This window comes from Hippocampus bargibanti, linkage group LG19 (assembly GCF_051943395.1).
Source record: "Hippocampus bargibanti isolate YZ-2025 linkage group LG19, ASM5194339v1, whole genome shotgun sequence".
In the NCBI taxonomy this organism is placed as follows: Eukaryota; Metazoa; Chordata; class Actinopteri; order Syngnathiformes; family Syngnathidae; genus Hippocampus; species Hippocampus bargibanti.
This window is the reverse complement of record NC_142752.1, coordinates 8,501,863-8,519,388: the sequence shown is the minus strand read 5'-3', so window position 1 is coordinate 8,519,388 and position 17,526 is coordinate 8,501,863. Positions and strand designations below refer to the sequence as shown.

The window sequence follows — 17,526 nt, the reverse complement described above, 5'->3', positions numbered from 1 at the left end:
TATTTCAAATTGTGTTTCAGCTTCCTTTCATGACCTTTCCCCTGTTGCACTGCTTCGAGATGTGCGTTTTCATATTTAAGCAATAAAGCAATCACATTTCAGCCATCATTTGTTTACCAGAGTCAGAAATCTACCCGGACGCCTTCACAATCAGTTCTGCAGGCTCTGGAGCATCAAATGTGTCGATCAAACTGTTGCTTTAACCAATCAGATTTCGAATTGACAACCCAAAAGGGCTCCCAACGCCTTCTGGAAGTCGATGGTCAACGTCGCAAACTATGATTGATTAGTGACTAGCCAATCATAGTTTGAGAAAACTGCACTGATCAAGACAAGAGCATACTGGCCAGAGCTAGCACACAATATCAGTCGCGAGCTGCATAATAGAATATATTGTGTTGATTTAATCACAGTTTTGTCAACCCACAATGGCTGACATAGAAGAAAAAAAGGATTTGGTTGGAGATTTACTGTTAAATCTATTTTCAACACGAACTTGAAAAAAATGGACATCATTAGGAAAGGTTGGTCAGTTATTTCCTGGCTAATGGCACCCTCTAATGGACTTGTCGTAAACACGCCACTTTTTTTTCAGTTTGGATTGATTAAGACGTAGCATGACTGAAGGCCTAGCGATAAAATCCCCTGCCCGCTACTGGTTTAGAAGTCTGTTGAAGTAAATAGTTAAGATGGGCCCACAATGGTGACTTCAACCCCAAAATTGCTTCTCGTTACCTTCATTATTGTTCACAGAGGCCTCATATTAGGCGCGGTTTGCTATCTGCTTGATCAGAACTGACTTGGCAGTGCGTGCATGTGACTCCAAGCAGAGGATATTAATGTTTCGACAACATACACATGATGCAGAATTAATTAATTAAATCCCCTTGTGTGTGTTTTTTAATACGGGTGATGATCATTCAACACACACTATAATGAGAAGCAGGTCAGTGACTTCCATCTCGCAAACGGTTCACCTGCTTGATGTGTTCTCTCTTCTGGTACTTCTCGCTGTAGTACTGCTCTTGACGTAGCGTGAGGAGTTGCTGCTGTTGCTGCTCCTTTAGGTCGGACAGACGTTGGCTACACTCCTGGTCCAGATCGGAGAGCTCCCGGTCCAGAGTGGACAGGGACTGTTCTGACCGGCTGCGCACAGACAAAGAATCGGTTTTGGGGCCATTGCACATTTTTTTTAACTTTTAACTTTAACATTCACTGCCATTCGCGAATGTATTCGGGTATTGAAAATATGACGTGGAATGTCATTCTGGAATTTGTGTGCTTTTTTTTTTTGCCGATAAAGCGCTGGTCAGACCTCTGCCAATGTTTTTCCCTCCCACGAATAGCGCAGCGTTTGCCTTTTGTACATCGGCCCCCATTTTAAGCTCATATAACTCCAGACCCATATAACTTAGGAATTACCTCTTTTTTTCTGATTAAAAAAAAGAGAGTCCAAGGTTTCCTCCGCTGCATACAATGTTTATGTAGTCCTCAAACTCAATATTCTTTGGGTCCTGGAATTCAATTGACAATGACAAAAACCCTGGCACTGGAGTGGACACATTTTTGCACATTGCCATGCAGCGAATGAGTTAAGAATCTTGGCATGAGAGAGAAAAGAGAAAAAGGGCTACCCACCTTTTCTTACCATCTCGTTTGTGGCTTTTGTGCAGGGCATTGCGCCTTCGCTGCTGCTGACTCTGCAACTCGCCCACGCGGGCCGTGTGTTCCTTGATGAGTTCGGCCGTCTTGCGGTGGTGTTTGCGCACAAGCTCCTTCATCTCCTTGTACTGTTTCCGCTGTTCCCGCACAAAGCCCTTGAGCTGCTTCAGCTCCTCCAGCGTCAGAGCTTCCACTTCTATAAGACACAATGATGGTGAAGAGGTATTGGACGAAAAATAAAAAAAATAAAAGAGAGAGAGGTTGTTACCCGTGAGTACACTCTGGATGATGTCCTCAGTTTTTACAGGTGGTTTCAAAGAACCTAAAAAAACAATGATGAGACTTTTGACTTCCATCCCAATACAAACTCATACGTTTCGTTATCCCACACCCACCTTAGCCCAATGTTTACATTTTCACAAAAAACTAAAAGTGCCACAATTCTCCTTAAAATTTGCAGGAGGACCCCATACCAAAAACTAAACGGAGGCTCAGAGGGGTTCGAGCCTTTTCCGTTGCCGCTCCAACTCTCTGGAATGACCTGCCACTGAACATTTGGCTACCCCACCACTGCCCATCTTTAAAACCTCTCTCAAAAGTCACTTGTACTCTTTGAGCATGACTCCGACTAGATCTTGGTGTTTTCTACTATCTTTGTCGCTGCTTTATTTCCTGTATATGATCGCTGTCCATGTTAAGCGCTTTGTCACAGCTTCAGTTAAAGCGCTTATAAATCAATATGTATTGTATAAATTTAAATGTGAAAATCAATTTTTAAATACAGTCCAACCTGTTTTTTCGACCATAATCCATTCCAAAAACCGGTTAGAAAACAGATTTGGTCGATAACCAGAACATTTCTCATGACAATCAATGGAATCAATGTCCATTTTTTTTATTGTGATTGATCAATCCAAACACGACTGCTCACAATGAAACGTGACAAAAGGATAATGCGTCGGTCACAATGAGACACGACACAAGGAAGTGACGTACGTATAAGGCAGGGGAGGGGGAGTCGAGAGGTGCATTCACCTGTGCTCAGTTTAGTCAAGAACCCATTTTTGTACATCCGCCCAAATTTCAAACTCAGATAACTCCAGACCTATATAACTTAGGAATTAACTCTCTTTCTGATGAAAGGAGAAGAAAAAGACAAAATGTTTGGTCGAAAAGTAATTTGGATATGAATTGAGACATTTGAAAACCCAGGTTTGACTGGACTGATGGCTGTCCATGTTAAGCGCTTTGTTAAAGCTTCAGCTGTAGTTAAAGCGCTATATAAATCAATATGGATTGTATTGAATGAGAATGAATGACTCTCTGTGTCTTTGTGTTGTCATATTATTTGATCTTTAGTTTTTTTTGTTCTTTTGACTTCAAGACGCCGCCGCCAGAGTGGCTGCCTTTCCAGCAGCTCATGTATTTAATTTTTCTACTTTCATTGCTTTCATCACTTTGCTGCTGTGAAATGTAAATTTCTCCACTGCGAGACTAGTAAAGGCAAATCCAATCCAATCCAATTGTATTTCATAGTTCTAGACAACCAGACAGACAGCCGCCCTCCCTTGATGACAAGAGTTTGACAAAATTCGCCAGAAATGGATGTCACGCAGTTGAAAGGTGGCCAAATGTCACATCCCACCCATTGATTGCAGTGAAGAATGGACGTGTGTGCCGAATATAATGTCTGACCTGCAGATTGAGACTGCGGTCCAACCAGCGATGGCGGCTTGGGGGCAATTGAGGTGTGGCTCAGTCCGTTCTCAGCTGGCACCGCGGCCCTGGGGTCCGTCTTGGATTCCGACGGGGGGTCGTTGCCTGCCTCCACCTGTCCGTCAAAAAGAGACGTAAGACGGCCGCCCTCCCAAAAAGTCAAATATCATCATCCCCGTGAGCATTAATAAACTTTCCTGCGTGTTCCAGAACACCCCCTCATTGTAACGTCTGTAACCGAGAGCCTGCACATACTCATCCATTTCCAATATGCTCTTATCCAATGTGCTCTTATCTGTTCACTTCCGTGTCCTGCCGTGGCCTGGCATTCATCTCAGAGCACTTGGAGACGGTTGCCATGGCGACACTACAAGTCACATCAGCTAAATGGCGTCTCCCAGTGGAATGAACCTCAACTTCACTTTGCAGGCACTCATGCACAAAAACTTGAATGAATTGTCAAAAATGATTTCCTCTGTAGACTGTCCTTTTATTTTGAAAAGTCAACCTTATATTAGTGCAACATCTGCATTTTTGTTTTGAAAAGTTGTGCTTCTGAGAACTGCATCCTTGTCAACTTACACATTTCCCCTGTATTTTTTGTCTTCATAATTTCAAATAATGTACGGCGTACTACAACTTTTATATGGGAATTGTAATAACTTATAAGGGAAGCGATTAGCCATGGTTGACAGCTATGCAACATGCAATCTAAAGAATGAGTGCTTTTATTTTAATAAGTGACTCCTACCTCCTTGTCGGCCTCGTCGTCCCCGCCCTCCTCCAAGGTAAGCGCCGCCAGTTGATTGGCTCTCTGCTCCATTAGGTTGACGTAGCGGATGGGGTTGGAGAGGGCCTCAATGACATCTAAGCGTGGAGGACAGATACGGTGAGGTTGATGATGGTAGTGTTGGAGACAGGTTTGAAAATGTCCGCTCACCGGCAAACGTGTCGGGAACATAATCTTTGACTTCCACATAAACGAAGAGAGCAGGTAGCGTCAGGGTCTGGTTCTTCTCGTTCCTTAAGTTGATGTAATGATAACCTGCAGGAAGAAGATCCAAATGAAGCTTTGAAACCGCATTCTGGTACTGAAAATGCCACGTTGAAACCATAATAGCATTTTGAAACCAGAAATGAACCCCCTAAAGGGTCTTTAAATTCCCAAACTCAACACCCTCGCCCCTTAAACCTCAATTTTTACCTACCCGGCCGTATGGCTGAGACGGGTATGATGCGGTGCCCTATGAATTTCCCGCCCTCTTCAAAGACAGCAATCCTGAGCGAGGCCAATGTGGGCAGGACCACCTTCTTGAAGACGATGGGCTCCTCATCCCAAACGGGATTGACGGCGTTGCCCGGCGATGTTTTGGTTTTGAAGGCTTTGCGCTTGGTGTCCACGGGAAGGCCGAACATGTCGATCTCCACGTAGGTGCCCACCTTTTTGTCTGACAAGAACTGGCCCGAGATGATCTAGAACGGGGCAGGCGAGGAAGTCATCAAAGTCAATGGTTGTATCTTGAGTGAAAACGGTGCCTCGACTGTATTTCTCAAAAAAATAGATATAATAGAGGACCCTCAAAATTGTTCACCTTGACAGAGAGCGTGTTGGCGACGATCCCATCCACGGTGCTCTCGGTGAAGGGATCAAAGTGCTTATCGGGGCGCCTCATGAATTCCGGTTTGAGCCGGAAGCCTGATTTGCCGTTATACTCGTACATGCCCAGGTTGAGCTGCATGGAGAGATCTGCACACAAGGGACGAACGGGATCAGAAGCAAAAAAAAAAAAAAAGCAACATGGTTGTACATTTCTTACCGATGGTCTGGAAGTTGAGCGCCACCAGTTGGCAGCCGGCGTTCCAGAAGAGTTGAGGGTTATAATTGGAGGAGTCCACTCGGGTGCCTTTTGGGTAAATCCTGCTGAGCTGCAATTTGTTGTATCTTCACAAAGCAAGCAAGGCTAAGGACACTGATACCTTGGCTATTTTCACACCCGAATTCTACATTCAATTGAGTTCAATCCATTAAAATGTATCACGTAATTTTAAAAATCCCGTTAGGAAGAATCTGCAAAAGTTAACTAATTCATTGCCAGTCAATGTGCAAAAATGTGTCCACGCCAGTGCCAGGGTTTTTGTCATTGTCACTCGAATTTCAGGACCCACAGAATATTGAGTTTTAAGACCACATAAACATTCAATGCAGTGTAATAAACCTTTAGACTCTCGTCTTTCATCAGTAAAAAATGGTTAATTCCTAAATTATATGGGCCTGGAGTTATCTGAGCTTGAAATGGGGGTGGCTGTACAAAATACAATACAACACATCCATATTAATTTTTATCTCATTTTAACAACAGCTGAAGCTGGAACAAAGCGCTAACATGAACAAAAGGCAAATGCTTCCCCCTCATGGAAAGGAACAAAAAATCACCAGAGGTCTGACCAGCGCTTTATCAGCACCCTTGCAAGAAAAACCAAAACCACTGAATGAATTCTATAAGGAAGGATACTCAACAAACTCGACAGGAGATTTGGTGAGCTGCTCCAAAGCTTTGGTCTCCACAAAGGACGACATCTGGTAGCTGCGATTGGTCTCTGTGAAAGGCATATAATGAATGAAGATGCACAACATCCAGAAGAAAACAACCATCCTGTACGTGACCATACTTTTGGATGCCTCAAAACTGTTAAACTTGACAGGTTGGATGTAGATAACCAAGTTTGACATTTCCTCCGTGGCGAATGCCTCGCTTCCTGCCGTTCCCTGACAAAATAAACCACACAGTCAAAACACTGAGATGCGCTCAAGAATAGATGGGCGTTTTCTGGAAAGATACACCAGAGGGCAGCGTCGGCACGGCACCAACCTCGTCCATGGATCCCTTTTTACAGTCATCATCGTCCTCGTCCTCGTCCTCACTTTCAGCCTCCACCTCACCTTGATAAAAACCATTCACGCAGTGAATAAAAAATGGTGGAAGAGCATTCATGGTAAAATGCAAGTGCACAATGCATTACTACCAAATAATTCAGATAGTTACAAAAAAAGTCCACAATAGATTAAGCCGCTCTTCTACTAATCTTTTTGAAAAAAACAACAACAACTAAAACCAACAACACTTTAGTAATTAATGCCCAAAGAACACCCTAAATGATTTTTTAATACATTGCAAAAAAAAAAAAAAAAAAAAAATCAACAACAACACAACTAGCCCTCCTGTGGTCTTCAGGTCAAAATGACTAGAGACTGTGTTAAAAATGCACATCCGAAATTACATCTATTTTAACTTTTTAATGTTATGACTTTTCCTAAGTTGTCCCCAACTATAGAAAAATGGAGATTTTGTTTTCATTCCAATTTCCAATGAAGCTGTAGAAAAAAAGTACAAAGATGGCATTCGGGTTAAAATGACCTGTGAGGCAAATCGAGTTAAAATCAAGGCCATAATGTTTTTATTTACACACCACAGGATGTTTCAATGTATTAGTTGTATCTACAAACAATTACTGTAGTTGGCATACTCCCAGATGGCAGAGTTCTTTTTTGTGGATTTCAAGCTATACTCTTTTCTGCAATACAATACAAGCAATACAAGTACAGGTGAGGAGAGAGCAATATATCACATATTATGGTGAAGAACAAGTTTTTTCTTCCAGCAAAATTAAAAATGTCTAAAAATTCAATTAACCTGCTTATTGGAGGGGGGGGGGGGTTAACGGAAGATGGGTCATTTTGAACCAAAAGATATGGGGTGTGTGCAAAAAATGAGGACAACAGGAGGGTTAAATATTCCACCATAACTCACCAATGGACTTTCTTCCCTGTGGCCTCAAGCAGAGCTCGGCGCCCTCTCCTGGCTGGGATGTCTCATTGCCATCCTCCTTTGTGGACCCTTTGCCAAAAAATAAATACATGCATAAAAATGCTTTTCCAATGTCCCGAGAAGCAGCTCACAAGAGATTTTATGTTTATCTGATGCATAGCTAAACAGCGCGAGTAGCAGTAGTTCTATTACTGACCAATGAATAACTTTACTCCGGGAATAATACACCTTTCTTGTTATCAGGATGCCGTTCCTGTTTGTCAGTATGCATTTTTATTAAGCTGCAGAGACAGCGCTCCAAGATACGCATGTGTGTTATGTATTGAAGGCACCCAGGTGGGCATGCGGCGTCCGTGTCTGACAGGGAATATATGCAATCCATTCAGTTGATGGAGAGGGCAATGAAAGTGATGAATGATAAACAATGAGGGAGCCGTTCTTCCACTGACCGCAGCACATTATTGCGACGTTAGTGTGCGTGCATGCGTATGCGCTACCGGCTCCGGGCGAAGAAGGTTCGCAGACGCTGGACGAGTCGCTGTAGGTGTTGGACACCTGCTCTGATAGCTTCTTCTTAGCGCTGCCGTCTGATGACGCCTTGAGGTGCTTTTTCTTGTTCTTGACCAGGATTTTGCCCATCAGTTCAATTGGGCTCGGTAGAGGTGAGCCAGACTCCAACTAGATCAGAGGTGTCAAAGTTAAGGTCCGGAGGCCAAATATTGCCCGTCACATCATTTTATTAGGCTCGCGAAAGCAAATCAAGCATGTCAATTGCCATGATGCTTGCTAAAGTTCGACCCAAAATTTCAAATTCTCCCATGTAAACCACAATAATAGTCATTATTCTTTACTTCAAATTTGAAAACTAGTTATTAATGAAGTCATTCACTGCCAGGCCAGTGCAAAAATGTGTCCACTCCAGTGCCAGGGTTTTTGTCATTGTCACTCAGATTCCAGGTTTTAGGACTACATGAATATTCAATGCAGCGTTACAAACTTTAGACTCACTTCTTTCATCAGAAAAAAAAAAAGAGTTCATTCCTAAATTATATACGTCTGGAGTATTATGAGCCTGAAATGAGGGCGGCTGTCCAAGTCAAGACATATATATTGGTTTATATAGCTGAAACTGTAACAAAGCTATAACATGGATAAAAAGGGAAATGCTGCCCCGTTGTGGAAGGGCAAATATTTCCAGTGGTCATATCAGCGCTTCATCAGCACCCAAGCATGAAAAAAAACAAAACCCGAACTAATTCGGGAATGGCGCTCTATGTCATATTTACAAATCCCGAATAAATTTGTGAATGGCAGTGAATTAGTTAATTTGTTGTGCACTAGAGGGGATGAAACATTCTAATGGTGCCCCCAAATTTATAATAGACCCAGAGAGGAAACCGTAACCACAATGTGGCCCGCTGCAAGAAAATGACATTGAACTAGATGATAGAGTGAATGCTCAATTGATGGACATTTAAAAAATGTTGAAGGTAAATCAAATTCGCTGTAGAACGAAAGACTGGTTGATACATTTAACCCCCCCCCCCAAACATGAAGCAAAATATATTCTGGAAATATACCGAATCCAACCCGTCATTTCTTTGCCAAACAGATATTTTTCAACATGCCTGGCAGCCGTCTCAATGACATTTCCCTGCAGTGAATGTGATGGTAGGACCAGCAATCATCTTTATTGTCACCCACAGGCTCAGCTGGAACCAATCGGGCCACATTAGTGTATCTGCTACCACCCGCCTCCCCGGCAACCATTATCCAGGAAATCCAGAGCAGATATCATATTGGCTATGTTACACACGCAAGTGGAGGGAGGGATTTGCGGGGAGGGAGAGGCTCGTCATTGCCATCACCTTCTCCCAGCAATTATACAGCCGCTGGTCGAAATTGGTCTGTGTGACATCACGTTGTGCGAGCACGCACGCTATCCCCATGCGACATTCCCCCGTTTTATCCCCAGTGTCAGCGCTGACTGAGCCCCTCTGTTGAGGGGAGATAATGCTTCTGCTCGCTTCTGAAAAGACGTCCTTGTTGAAGCAAACGGAAACAGGGAGCGCTGTATACACCTGAAACCAAAATTGTCACGCAATGACCCCGTCTCACCGCACACGCTGACGCATTTGGAGAAAGAGGGCGAGATATGGGTGACAATAGGCCACGGCAAGCTTTGGCCCGGTAGCCATGGCAACAGGAGATACCGATAAGGGGACGCCAAGAACAAGGCACGTTTGGATGATGTTAGAAGATGCTTTGTTATTCTGGTTTGGTTAGAGAGAGGTAGAATGGCGCGAAGTGAAACCTCACTCAGTTCACTTTGCATCAGAATGGAAACTATGGCGGCATTTGTGATGGATGGCAGGTGCTGACTTTACTTGTTTGAAAAATCTCACTGTATTCCATGTTGTATTACTACTACTCAAACAACTTTAGCCCGCGCCAATCCACATCATCTCAGTTTTGGATTGGAGTGTGGGGACGTGTTATGGGAGAGATTGGCTATAAAATGATAAAGCAAGCTTGGGCCCGGTAGCCATGGCAACAGAAGTGAGACAGATAAGGGTCAGCCAAGAAAAAGCAGTGCGGAGATTATGCCGACCGCACTTTGTCGTCTGACCGTTTAATTGCACGCGGCTGGCAAGACGGCGAGACCCTTGTGTGAAATTGGCGAAGAAAGAAAGTGAAAGATTCAAAGGAATGCCGACAGAAAGTTGCGCGTGAATGTATCACATCTGCGAGAAGCCATTTTGAAGTGTGACAGACGGCCAACACGCTTTGCAAAATAAGACATAAACTGTCAATACCAAGCCATTATGTGAGAGACCACAAACTGACTGTGTATGTGTGTGTGTGTGTGTGTGTGTGTGTGTGTGTGTGTGTGTGTGTGTGTGTGTGTGTGTGTGTGTGTGTGTGTGCCCTTACTCCTTATCTGAATTTACCCAGACTGCACAAAAAATGATGAAACAGGAAAGTGTGTGTGTGTGTGTGCGTGTGTGTTTATGTGTATGTGTGTGTTAGACTCACGGGATACTTTTCTAGCGACTCTGTCAGCAAAGCGTCGCCAAATATCGAGCGGCAGTACTCGGCCATCTTGGCCTGCTGCTTGGGTCTGTAAAAAGATTTTGTGACTGATTGTTGAAGGAGACCTTCAAGGAACACAACTGATGACTTATAAGAGCAAAAGCTAATAACTGCTACATTGGGTTTGTTTATTAAATACTGATTAAACATTGTTGTGTGCAGTTTAACTCATTCACTGCTGGACAATGTGCAAAAATGTGTCCACTCCAGTGCCAGGGTTTTTGTCATTGTCACTCGAATTCCCAGGACCCATAGAATATTGAATTTTAGGACTACATAAACATTCAATACATCTTAACAAAGCTTAGGCTCTCTTCTTTCATCAGAAAAAAAGAGTTAATTCCCAAGTTATATGGTTCTAGAGTTGTATGAGCTTGAAATGGGGGCGGCTGTACAAAATACCATACAATACATATTGGTTTATATAGTGATTTAGCTGAAGCTGAAACAAAGCGCTAACATGGACAAACGGAAAATGTTTCCCCTTCGTGGAAGTGCAAAAACATTGACAGAGGTCTGACCAGCGCCTTAGCAGAACCCAAGCAACAAAAAAAAAAAACAGAACAAATTCGGGAATGGCGCTCCACGTCGCACTTTTCAATTCCTGAATAAATGGCAGCGAATGAGTTAACATTCAAATGGTTGTGAATCAGTAGCAATCACTTCAGATCCAATTTTGACATGCAAGACTTACGAGTCCACGTGATTCTCAAAAGACAAGATGACAGGGAAAGGTGACGTCTTGAAGGCGCATTCTGCAATGGCTTCGATCACCTCCTAAACACACCAACACGTATGAATTATGTTCCAGGTCACGTTGCGGTATCAGCTTTGTTTTCCCGCCTGGTACCTTAAAAGAGACTTCGGAGGTCATGGTGAAGCCGTGGGTGATGACAGGTTCTTCTTCAGTGGTACGTCCCTTCCAGCAGTCCAGCTCGATGCAACGGCAGCCGGACAGAAGAACCTGCTTGTACATTTCCACTGAAGAGCTGCCTGCCAGCTGCCCCGCTGTATCAGCAAAATACAAAACAATATCGGCTGTAGATTTATTGACAAGATGGCGCCCCCCTGTGTGGCTGCCTCCACAGCAGCACTTTCCTTTTCTTTTCTATTTTTTCATTCATTTACTTTTCTGTTTGTGCTTTGTTTTTTGTTATGCTTAGAATATATTGTTTTCTATCCCCCCCCCCCCACCCCATCCCATCCCCTTTCAATTGCTGCTGTGGACTGCAAATTTCCCACTTGTGGGATGAATAAAGGCTTTCTGATTCTGATTCTGATAGACCCGATAGCATTTTAGCCACCATCTTGTTTGGCTGCTTTAATCAACACATGCGACATCATCGTCATATAGCGCAAAATTCGACAGCGTTCTTATTTCCACATTATTGCAGCCATTAAGTAAATTTGAGTAATTCCCTATTGGAGGAGTCGCAGTCTGATCCACTTCAAAAGAGAGCGGCTGACGATGAAATCGAATCACGAAAAGGAAAATAGTCAACATCCATTGAAGGGAGGAAGAGAAAGAAAACAATGTGGGTATTTTCTTCTTGTGGATACAAGGCGCAGCAGAAAAGTTCATGAATAACAACGAGGGTGTGGATGTGTGTGTATGTTTATGTATGTGCGTGGGTACCTGTGAGGTAGGTGTTGTGAGAAGAGTTGATAAAATAGTGTGAGAGGGGAAAGGTCATGTCTTCGCTCTGGTCCAGCTTCTCAGGGGGGATGATGCTGTTCTCCTCGCCATTCAAGTACCTGGCGAAGCCTTCCACTGAGATTTGACCTGCACACACACACACAAAAAGCAGATCTCGTACTCACACGTTCTGATGTGATGCTAAATATGCAAAGTGATGCGAGTGCTTGGCGGGTGCAGCAGGTCCCCCCCTGGCCACTTTACGCTAATTAATGCGGCGCCGCCCTCTGCAGAGTCACTTCTCTAATTAACGATAGGCTGCCGTGTGTGAAATCGCAGCTTTCGGTATCGTGGCAAGGGGGATCCGCGGCCACCGGGAGGGAGGTCTAACCCCCTTCAACTCTCAAACGACTACCTCGGCATTCCCAAAGGGGAAACCGTGTTCATATCGTCCACATTTGGAGGTTCTCACTCCAAAGGAGGAATTTTTATCTGTCAAAAATAATCCGATTTTTGCTGCGTTAGACAAACGGGTTTCATGGCATGGGTCCTTGAAATCACCATTTGGGTGGACTCACGATGGACTTTTAAAACAGAATTTTCAAATGCAACATAGGATGATAGCGATCCCTCACATCTTATGCTCTGGCTCTAATCAGAATCCTTTTCACAACACGTGTGCTCTGTACGTTTATTACATTTGAATGATTTCATATTGAGTTACATAAAGGCTTACGCCAGTGAAAATCAAGACGATACTTGAGTGGCGTCTTTTTTTCTCTAACCTATAATAATGTTAACATCCAAGATATTTGAAGGACTCCTAAAAGGTGATTAGGAACATATATCTTGATACTTGCACTATGTAGTTTTTTTATGAAACGGTTTAGCACATTTACATTTGCACAGTATACAGTTGACAGTTTTATTTTGTTATGCTCAGAATATCTTGTTTTCTATCCTTTCACCCCCACCCTATCCCCTTTCAATTGATGCTGTGGACTGCAAATTTCCCCATTGTGGGACGAATAAAGGTTTTCTGATTCTGATATGAATGATAGGAATATTTTCTATATGCACATTCTAAAACATTCAATGTTTATTATACACCATTCATTTATGTGTCTAAGTTTAGTCTACGTTGTTATGCTATATATATGTGTAGTTTACCTTATTACGTCATGTATTTGTAGTGTACACACTCATATTTGGAGTGTACACACTCATATCAGTTTACGCCTTAAGTCACAGCCGATTGGCTCCCTTTGAAATGAGGTCATTCCCGCTAATGTATAAATAACATCTGTTGGGGGAAACAGAAGCCCCCTTCTTCACTGGTCCCTTTCTCTCTCTCTCTCTCTCTCTCTCTCTCTCTCTCTCTCTCTCTCTCTCTCTCTCTCTCTCTCTCTCTCTCTCTCTCTCTCTCTCTCTCTCTCTCTCTCTCTCTCTCTCTCTCTCTCTCTCTCTCTCTCTCTCTCTCTCTCTCTCTCTCTCTCTCTCTCTCTCTCTCTCTCTCTCTCTCTCTCTCTCTCTCTCTCTGCGTCCCGTTCCAAGAATAAATAATCTTTCCGTTCCTCATTTCGATTACTGCTGATTGACTATTTAAACCAATGCAAGCAAAGAACATGAACCAGGAAAAGAACAACAACTTTGACCCAACAATGAACTCAAAGCAATAATTAGTATAAATAAAGAAGACATCTGATTTTAAAGAGGGAAAGCAACCTCATTGAACACAATAGATGAGGATGTTCTTCCTGCCACAGGAGGTGCTACTACAATTTCTACACGGCAATCATAAAAAAATCACTCCTGTTTAGTTCGGGGCTGCCACAAAAATGGATAAAAATCTGACTTCAACGAGCAGTTAGGAAGGTGGTAAAAAAAAAGCATTGGCATCGCCCTACCCACTCTCGAGGACTTGCACACTGCAAAATTCAAGACGAGCGTGGAAAATTATTCTGGACCCTCCGCACCCCACCCACCACCTTTTCCAGCGACTCCCCTCAGGCAGGCGCTACCCTTACTAGTACTGATACTAGTACTAGTACTATTACTGATACTAGTTCAGCGTGTTCCCTTGGAGGCAAATTCCTTTTGTCAGTGTGATGCAGTTGCAGGCGAACCTTTTGGGCTTGTGGGCCACGTTTGGTTTTGAAAATGGAAGCGTGGAAGTATCACGTCAAAAATACAACTGGGAGTGTCCTTGAAGGCAGTGAAAGTGGGGCGCTCGGATCCCTCTGCCAAGCAGATGGCGGCACTTCTCTTCCGGCGGGATAAATACTTGGCGCAGGGCAAGAGATGACATTTTTGGGCCTTTGAAGGGCAAGCTTCCAACATGCACCAAATATGCCTGTTGATATAATATGATTGTTTCAATCAGTGACGTGCAGTCAGTGAAGGCAGGTGAGGCAGTGCCTCACCTGTCATCATGGAAAGCTGTCATGGAAATATCAAATGAAAAAATAAATTAAACAGTTAGATGTATTTAGTGATTTGTACTTTAAAGTTCTTGTCCATTTAACTTCACCGTTTTAGGATTTTTTTCAAAATCGCTGAATTTACCGTTCAAATACTAAGTAGAGACGAGCGGTGACGTCATTGATGACGTCAGTGCCTCACCAGCCATGAACCTCACCGCACGTCACTGGTTTGAATGTGCTTTAGGGGTGATGAGATCAATTTGTTGGGCAAGTCTGACTTACATAAGAAAAAAAAAAAAGATCTGACAGCCGGGACAAAAAAATATTTTGGCTAGTCATGAGAGGATCTATACTATCACCATCCATCTTCCCATCCATGTTTGAGAATGAGATTGTACAAATCAGGCTGAATGTGTAATTTCCAGGATTAAATATTCATTCTTAGCAGTTAAGAACTGCAATAAATGATTCATATTATTCAGTCCTGTCACGATGAGAAAAAAAAAAAATAAATAAAGTAATTTGTGACAGGAAATCATCCTAAAAAAACATCCTCCCACGGAAAACGTATGTTGACACCGTGAGAAAGATGATGTCTCAGTGCAAGACGACAGTTTATTGAATGAATAGCTTTCCGCCGATTTTGTAAAGCCTTGACCTTGATGGCAGTCGAGCGCGGGTTGCTCGTGCGCAGCCTTGACTTGAGAGAACTTCGCGATGCACCGCCAATTCGACGCTCATTCATGAATTATTCGCTCAGTCGTCACATCTGATGGCAAAAAGCGGGACGGGCTACTGTGCTTTTTCATCATGCACCATCTTGAGCTGACTCGCACTCCTTTCAACAGGCAGGCGGCACTAATCTTGTAAACATTGCTCCAAAGGTTTTCCGCTGATGATTGATTAGTTTTGATCACACAATTGACGAAGAGATTTGGTCTTAATACCAAGCTTACACGCTCGAGGGTAAATCCAAAGAAGTAGGCAGCCGTTAGCAGCCGTTTTTTGTGGTTGTTTTTGTCTTGTTTTTGTGTTTTCTTTTATCACTTTGTGTTGTTGTGCATCGTGTGGAACGGATACGGATTTTTTCAGCATTTTTGGCCACGACATTCATCTGGGTTACACCTTTTCGGCAGCACAAATAAGCAAGCACCGTTTTTGATTGGGAGGAATCTTCTTTTCCTTTGGGCTTTTCCCTTCAAGGGGTCGCCACAGCAAATCAGTGTTGTCCATCTTGAGAGGTTTGATCCGCATGTTTTGTTTTGGCCAAGCTTTTACGTCGGATGCCCTTCCTGACACAACCCTCTGTATTTATCCGGGCTTGGGACTGGCACAAGAAGACATATGTACCTTTGTGGTGGAATGTTGGTGCCATTTAACTGTCATTGCTGGACAACTCTGGGTGCTTTTTTAAACTTGTAATGGGCAGCACTACAACACACACACATAAGCTTCCAAAATAACAATCATAAAATGATAGTTATACTCAAGTTGTGTAAAAAAGTGTTAAATGCGGCAGATTAAAGCAACAAAATAAAACAATTTGACCTGCATTACATTGAGATAGTACACTTGAGAGGTGAACATTGTTGCCATGGTGACCTGCCTTGCTTTATAGTATCATAGCAGTGCACCAGCCGGGACATTTATTTAGCATCAGGATTGTTGAAAAAATTGTCGCGGCTTGGAATTGAAGCGGATCTACGTGGGACTGTGAGACAATCTCGTCAATGGATGCTCCAACTTCGTGTTTGCTTTCAACGTTTAGCTTGTAGCAGATGTGCACATTTCATGATGACCCTGATCCACTGTAGAAAATGACGCTTTTCATCCTCTCCTCTTATATCTAGAACTGCTTCATACAACAAAGAGGGTGCCGAAAGTTCTAAAGATTGAATGACTGTCTGTGTCTTTGTATTATCATATTATTTATTTAATCTTTTTCTTCTTTTGACTCACATGGCGCCGCAGGATTGGCTGCCTTTCCAGCAGCTCCTGTATTTTGTTTTACTTCTACTACTACTTCTTCCTTTCCTTTCCTCTTCCATAATTTTGCTGCTGTGAAATGTGAGAATAATAAAGGCTAATCTAATCCAATCTAATCCAATCTCAAACTCACCATTCTGTGCGAGAGCAGCATTAGGTTCGTATTTGTCCAGCAGCAGTTGGACCTGGTCGGGCTTGAGAGGTGGGTACAGGATCTCATTGAGTCGGGGGTCTCGCTGCTTGTTGTTGATGAACTCCGTCATCTGCTCCACGCTGAGATACGGGCGGCAATTTGCACCCCTGTCCCGTGAGGACAAAAAAGGAAGTAAACTTCACGTGCACTCGTGTTTGATTGAAATTGTCCATTTTGCGATATGACTGATTATTTTTTCATTTCTGGATGTTTTAAGCACATTAATTAAGACAGAGAAAATATATGCAGTTCAGCAACCAAAGAACCCCCCCCCCCCCAATAAAAATTAAGGTGGGAAAAGCATGTAAAGGTTCTTCAAAATTAACAGGGTGCTAAATTTCCCTTTGAATGATGCAATCGCCAGTAAATCGCATGGTCCCAAAGCCTCTGTGTGCCATCCCTTCAGCGATCGCCATGAAAAAAAGAAGCGGGACGATGAATCACCCGCCTTCCGCGTCTCCAAATAGACTTGCCCTTTATCCCACACAATCTGCCAATGTTTTGATTCCCTCCTTTTTTTAAGGTTACCTAGGCGATGGAAACCCTGCAAACTGCCGGTTTACAAAAAAAGGCAAGAAATAAACAAAAGAAATAAAAGGGAGAGGGAGAGATAAGTGAACATCTTACACATCTGAAAAGATGTGGTCCAACTCAGGCCGGGCGCAGATGTTGCTGAGGAACAGATTGTACACCTCCAGCGTAAAGTCTTCTTGGGGGATGGAGTCATTCTGTAAGTAACAAAATAAAACTTGTAAACCCCCTCAGGTGGGAAAGAGAAACTAGAATCCAGACATTCGGCGCCACTCATTTACTGTATATTATTCATCAAGTACATATTTGAATAGGTAGGCGGAAAGCAGTTATACTTTGGATTTGAACCATCACTGTCACCGCCCTACCCGCTCGAAAGAACTTGCACACTGCAAGAATCAAAAGCGCGGAAAATCCTACTGGACCCTCCGCACCCTGCCCACCACGTTTTCCAGCGAC

General features: G+C 43.2%; 1 protein-coding gene across 2 annotated transcripts in view; it reads right to left on the bottom strand.

Annotated features, from left to right (window-relative positions):
* Positions 1-17,526, bottom strand: part of plcb1l (phospholipase C beta 1-like) — a 59,082-nt gene that overhangs the window by 7,111 nt on the left and 34,445 nt on the right. The window contains exons 8-27 of one of the 2 annotated variants that reach the window (XR_016118442.1): positions 17,164-17,264; positions 16,477-16,643; positions 11,935-12,081; positions 11,149-11,306; positions 10,993-11,075; positions 10,242-10,326; positions 7,703-7,883; positions 7,188-7,274; positions 6,249-6,319; positions 6,049-6,145; positions 5,892-5,976; positions 5,196-5,320; positions 4,971-5,125; positions 4,587-4,851; positions 4,319-4,423; positions 4,130-4,245; positions 3,358-3,493; positions 1,931-1,984; positions 1,649-1,858; positions 978-1,146 (exon numbers count right to left, since the gene is read on the bottom strand). Coding sequence is in view for 1 of the 2 variants with exons in the window: in XM_089021904.1 (XP_088878030.1) it covers positions 978-1,146; positions 1,639-1,858; positions 1,931-1,984; positions 3,358-3,493; positions 4,130-4,245; positions 4,319-4,423; positions 4,587-4,851; positions 4,971-5,125; positions 5,196-5,320; positions 5,892-5,976; positions 6,049-6,145; positions 6,249-6,319; positions 7,188-7,274; positions 7,703-7,883; positions 10,242-10,326; positions 10,993-11,075; positions 11,149-11,306; positions 11,935-12,081; positions 16,477-16,643; positions 17,164-17,264 (2,607 nt within the window). In the remaining variant the exon portion in view is untranslated. Of the gene's footprint in view, positions 1-977; positions 1,147-1,638; positions 1,859-1,930; positions 1,985-3,357; positions 3,494-4,129; positions 4,246-4,318; positions 4,424-4,586; positions 4,852-4,970; positions 5,126-5,195; positions 5,321-5,891; positions 5,977-6,048; positions 6,146-6,248; positions 6,320-7,187; positions 7,275-7,702; positions 7,884-10,241; positions 10,327-10,992; positions 11,076-11,148; positions 11,307-11,934; positions 12,082-16,476; positions 16,644-17,163; positions 17,265-17,526 lie in introns of both variants that reach the window. The other variant, XM_089021904.1, reaches the window with a different exon arrangement.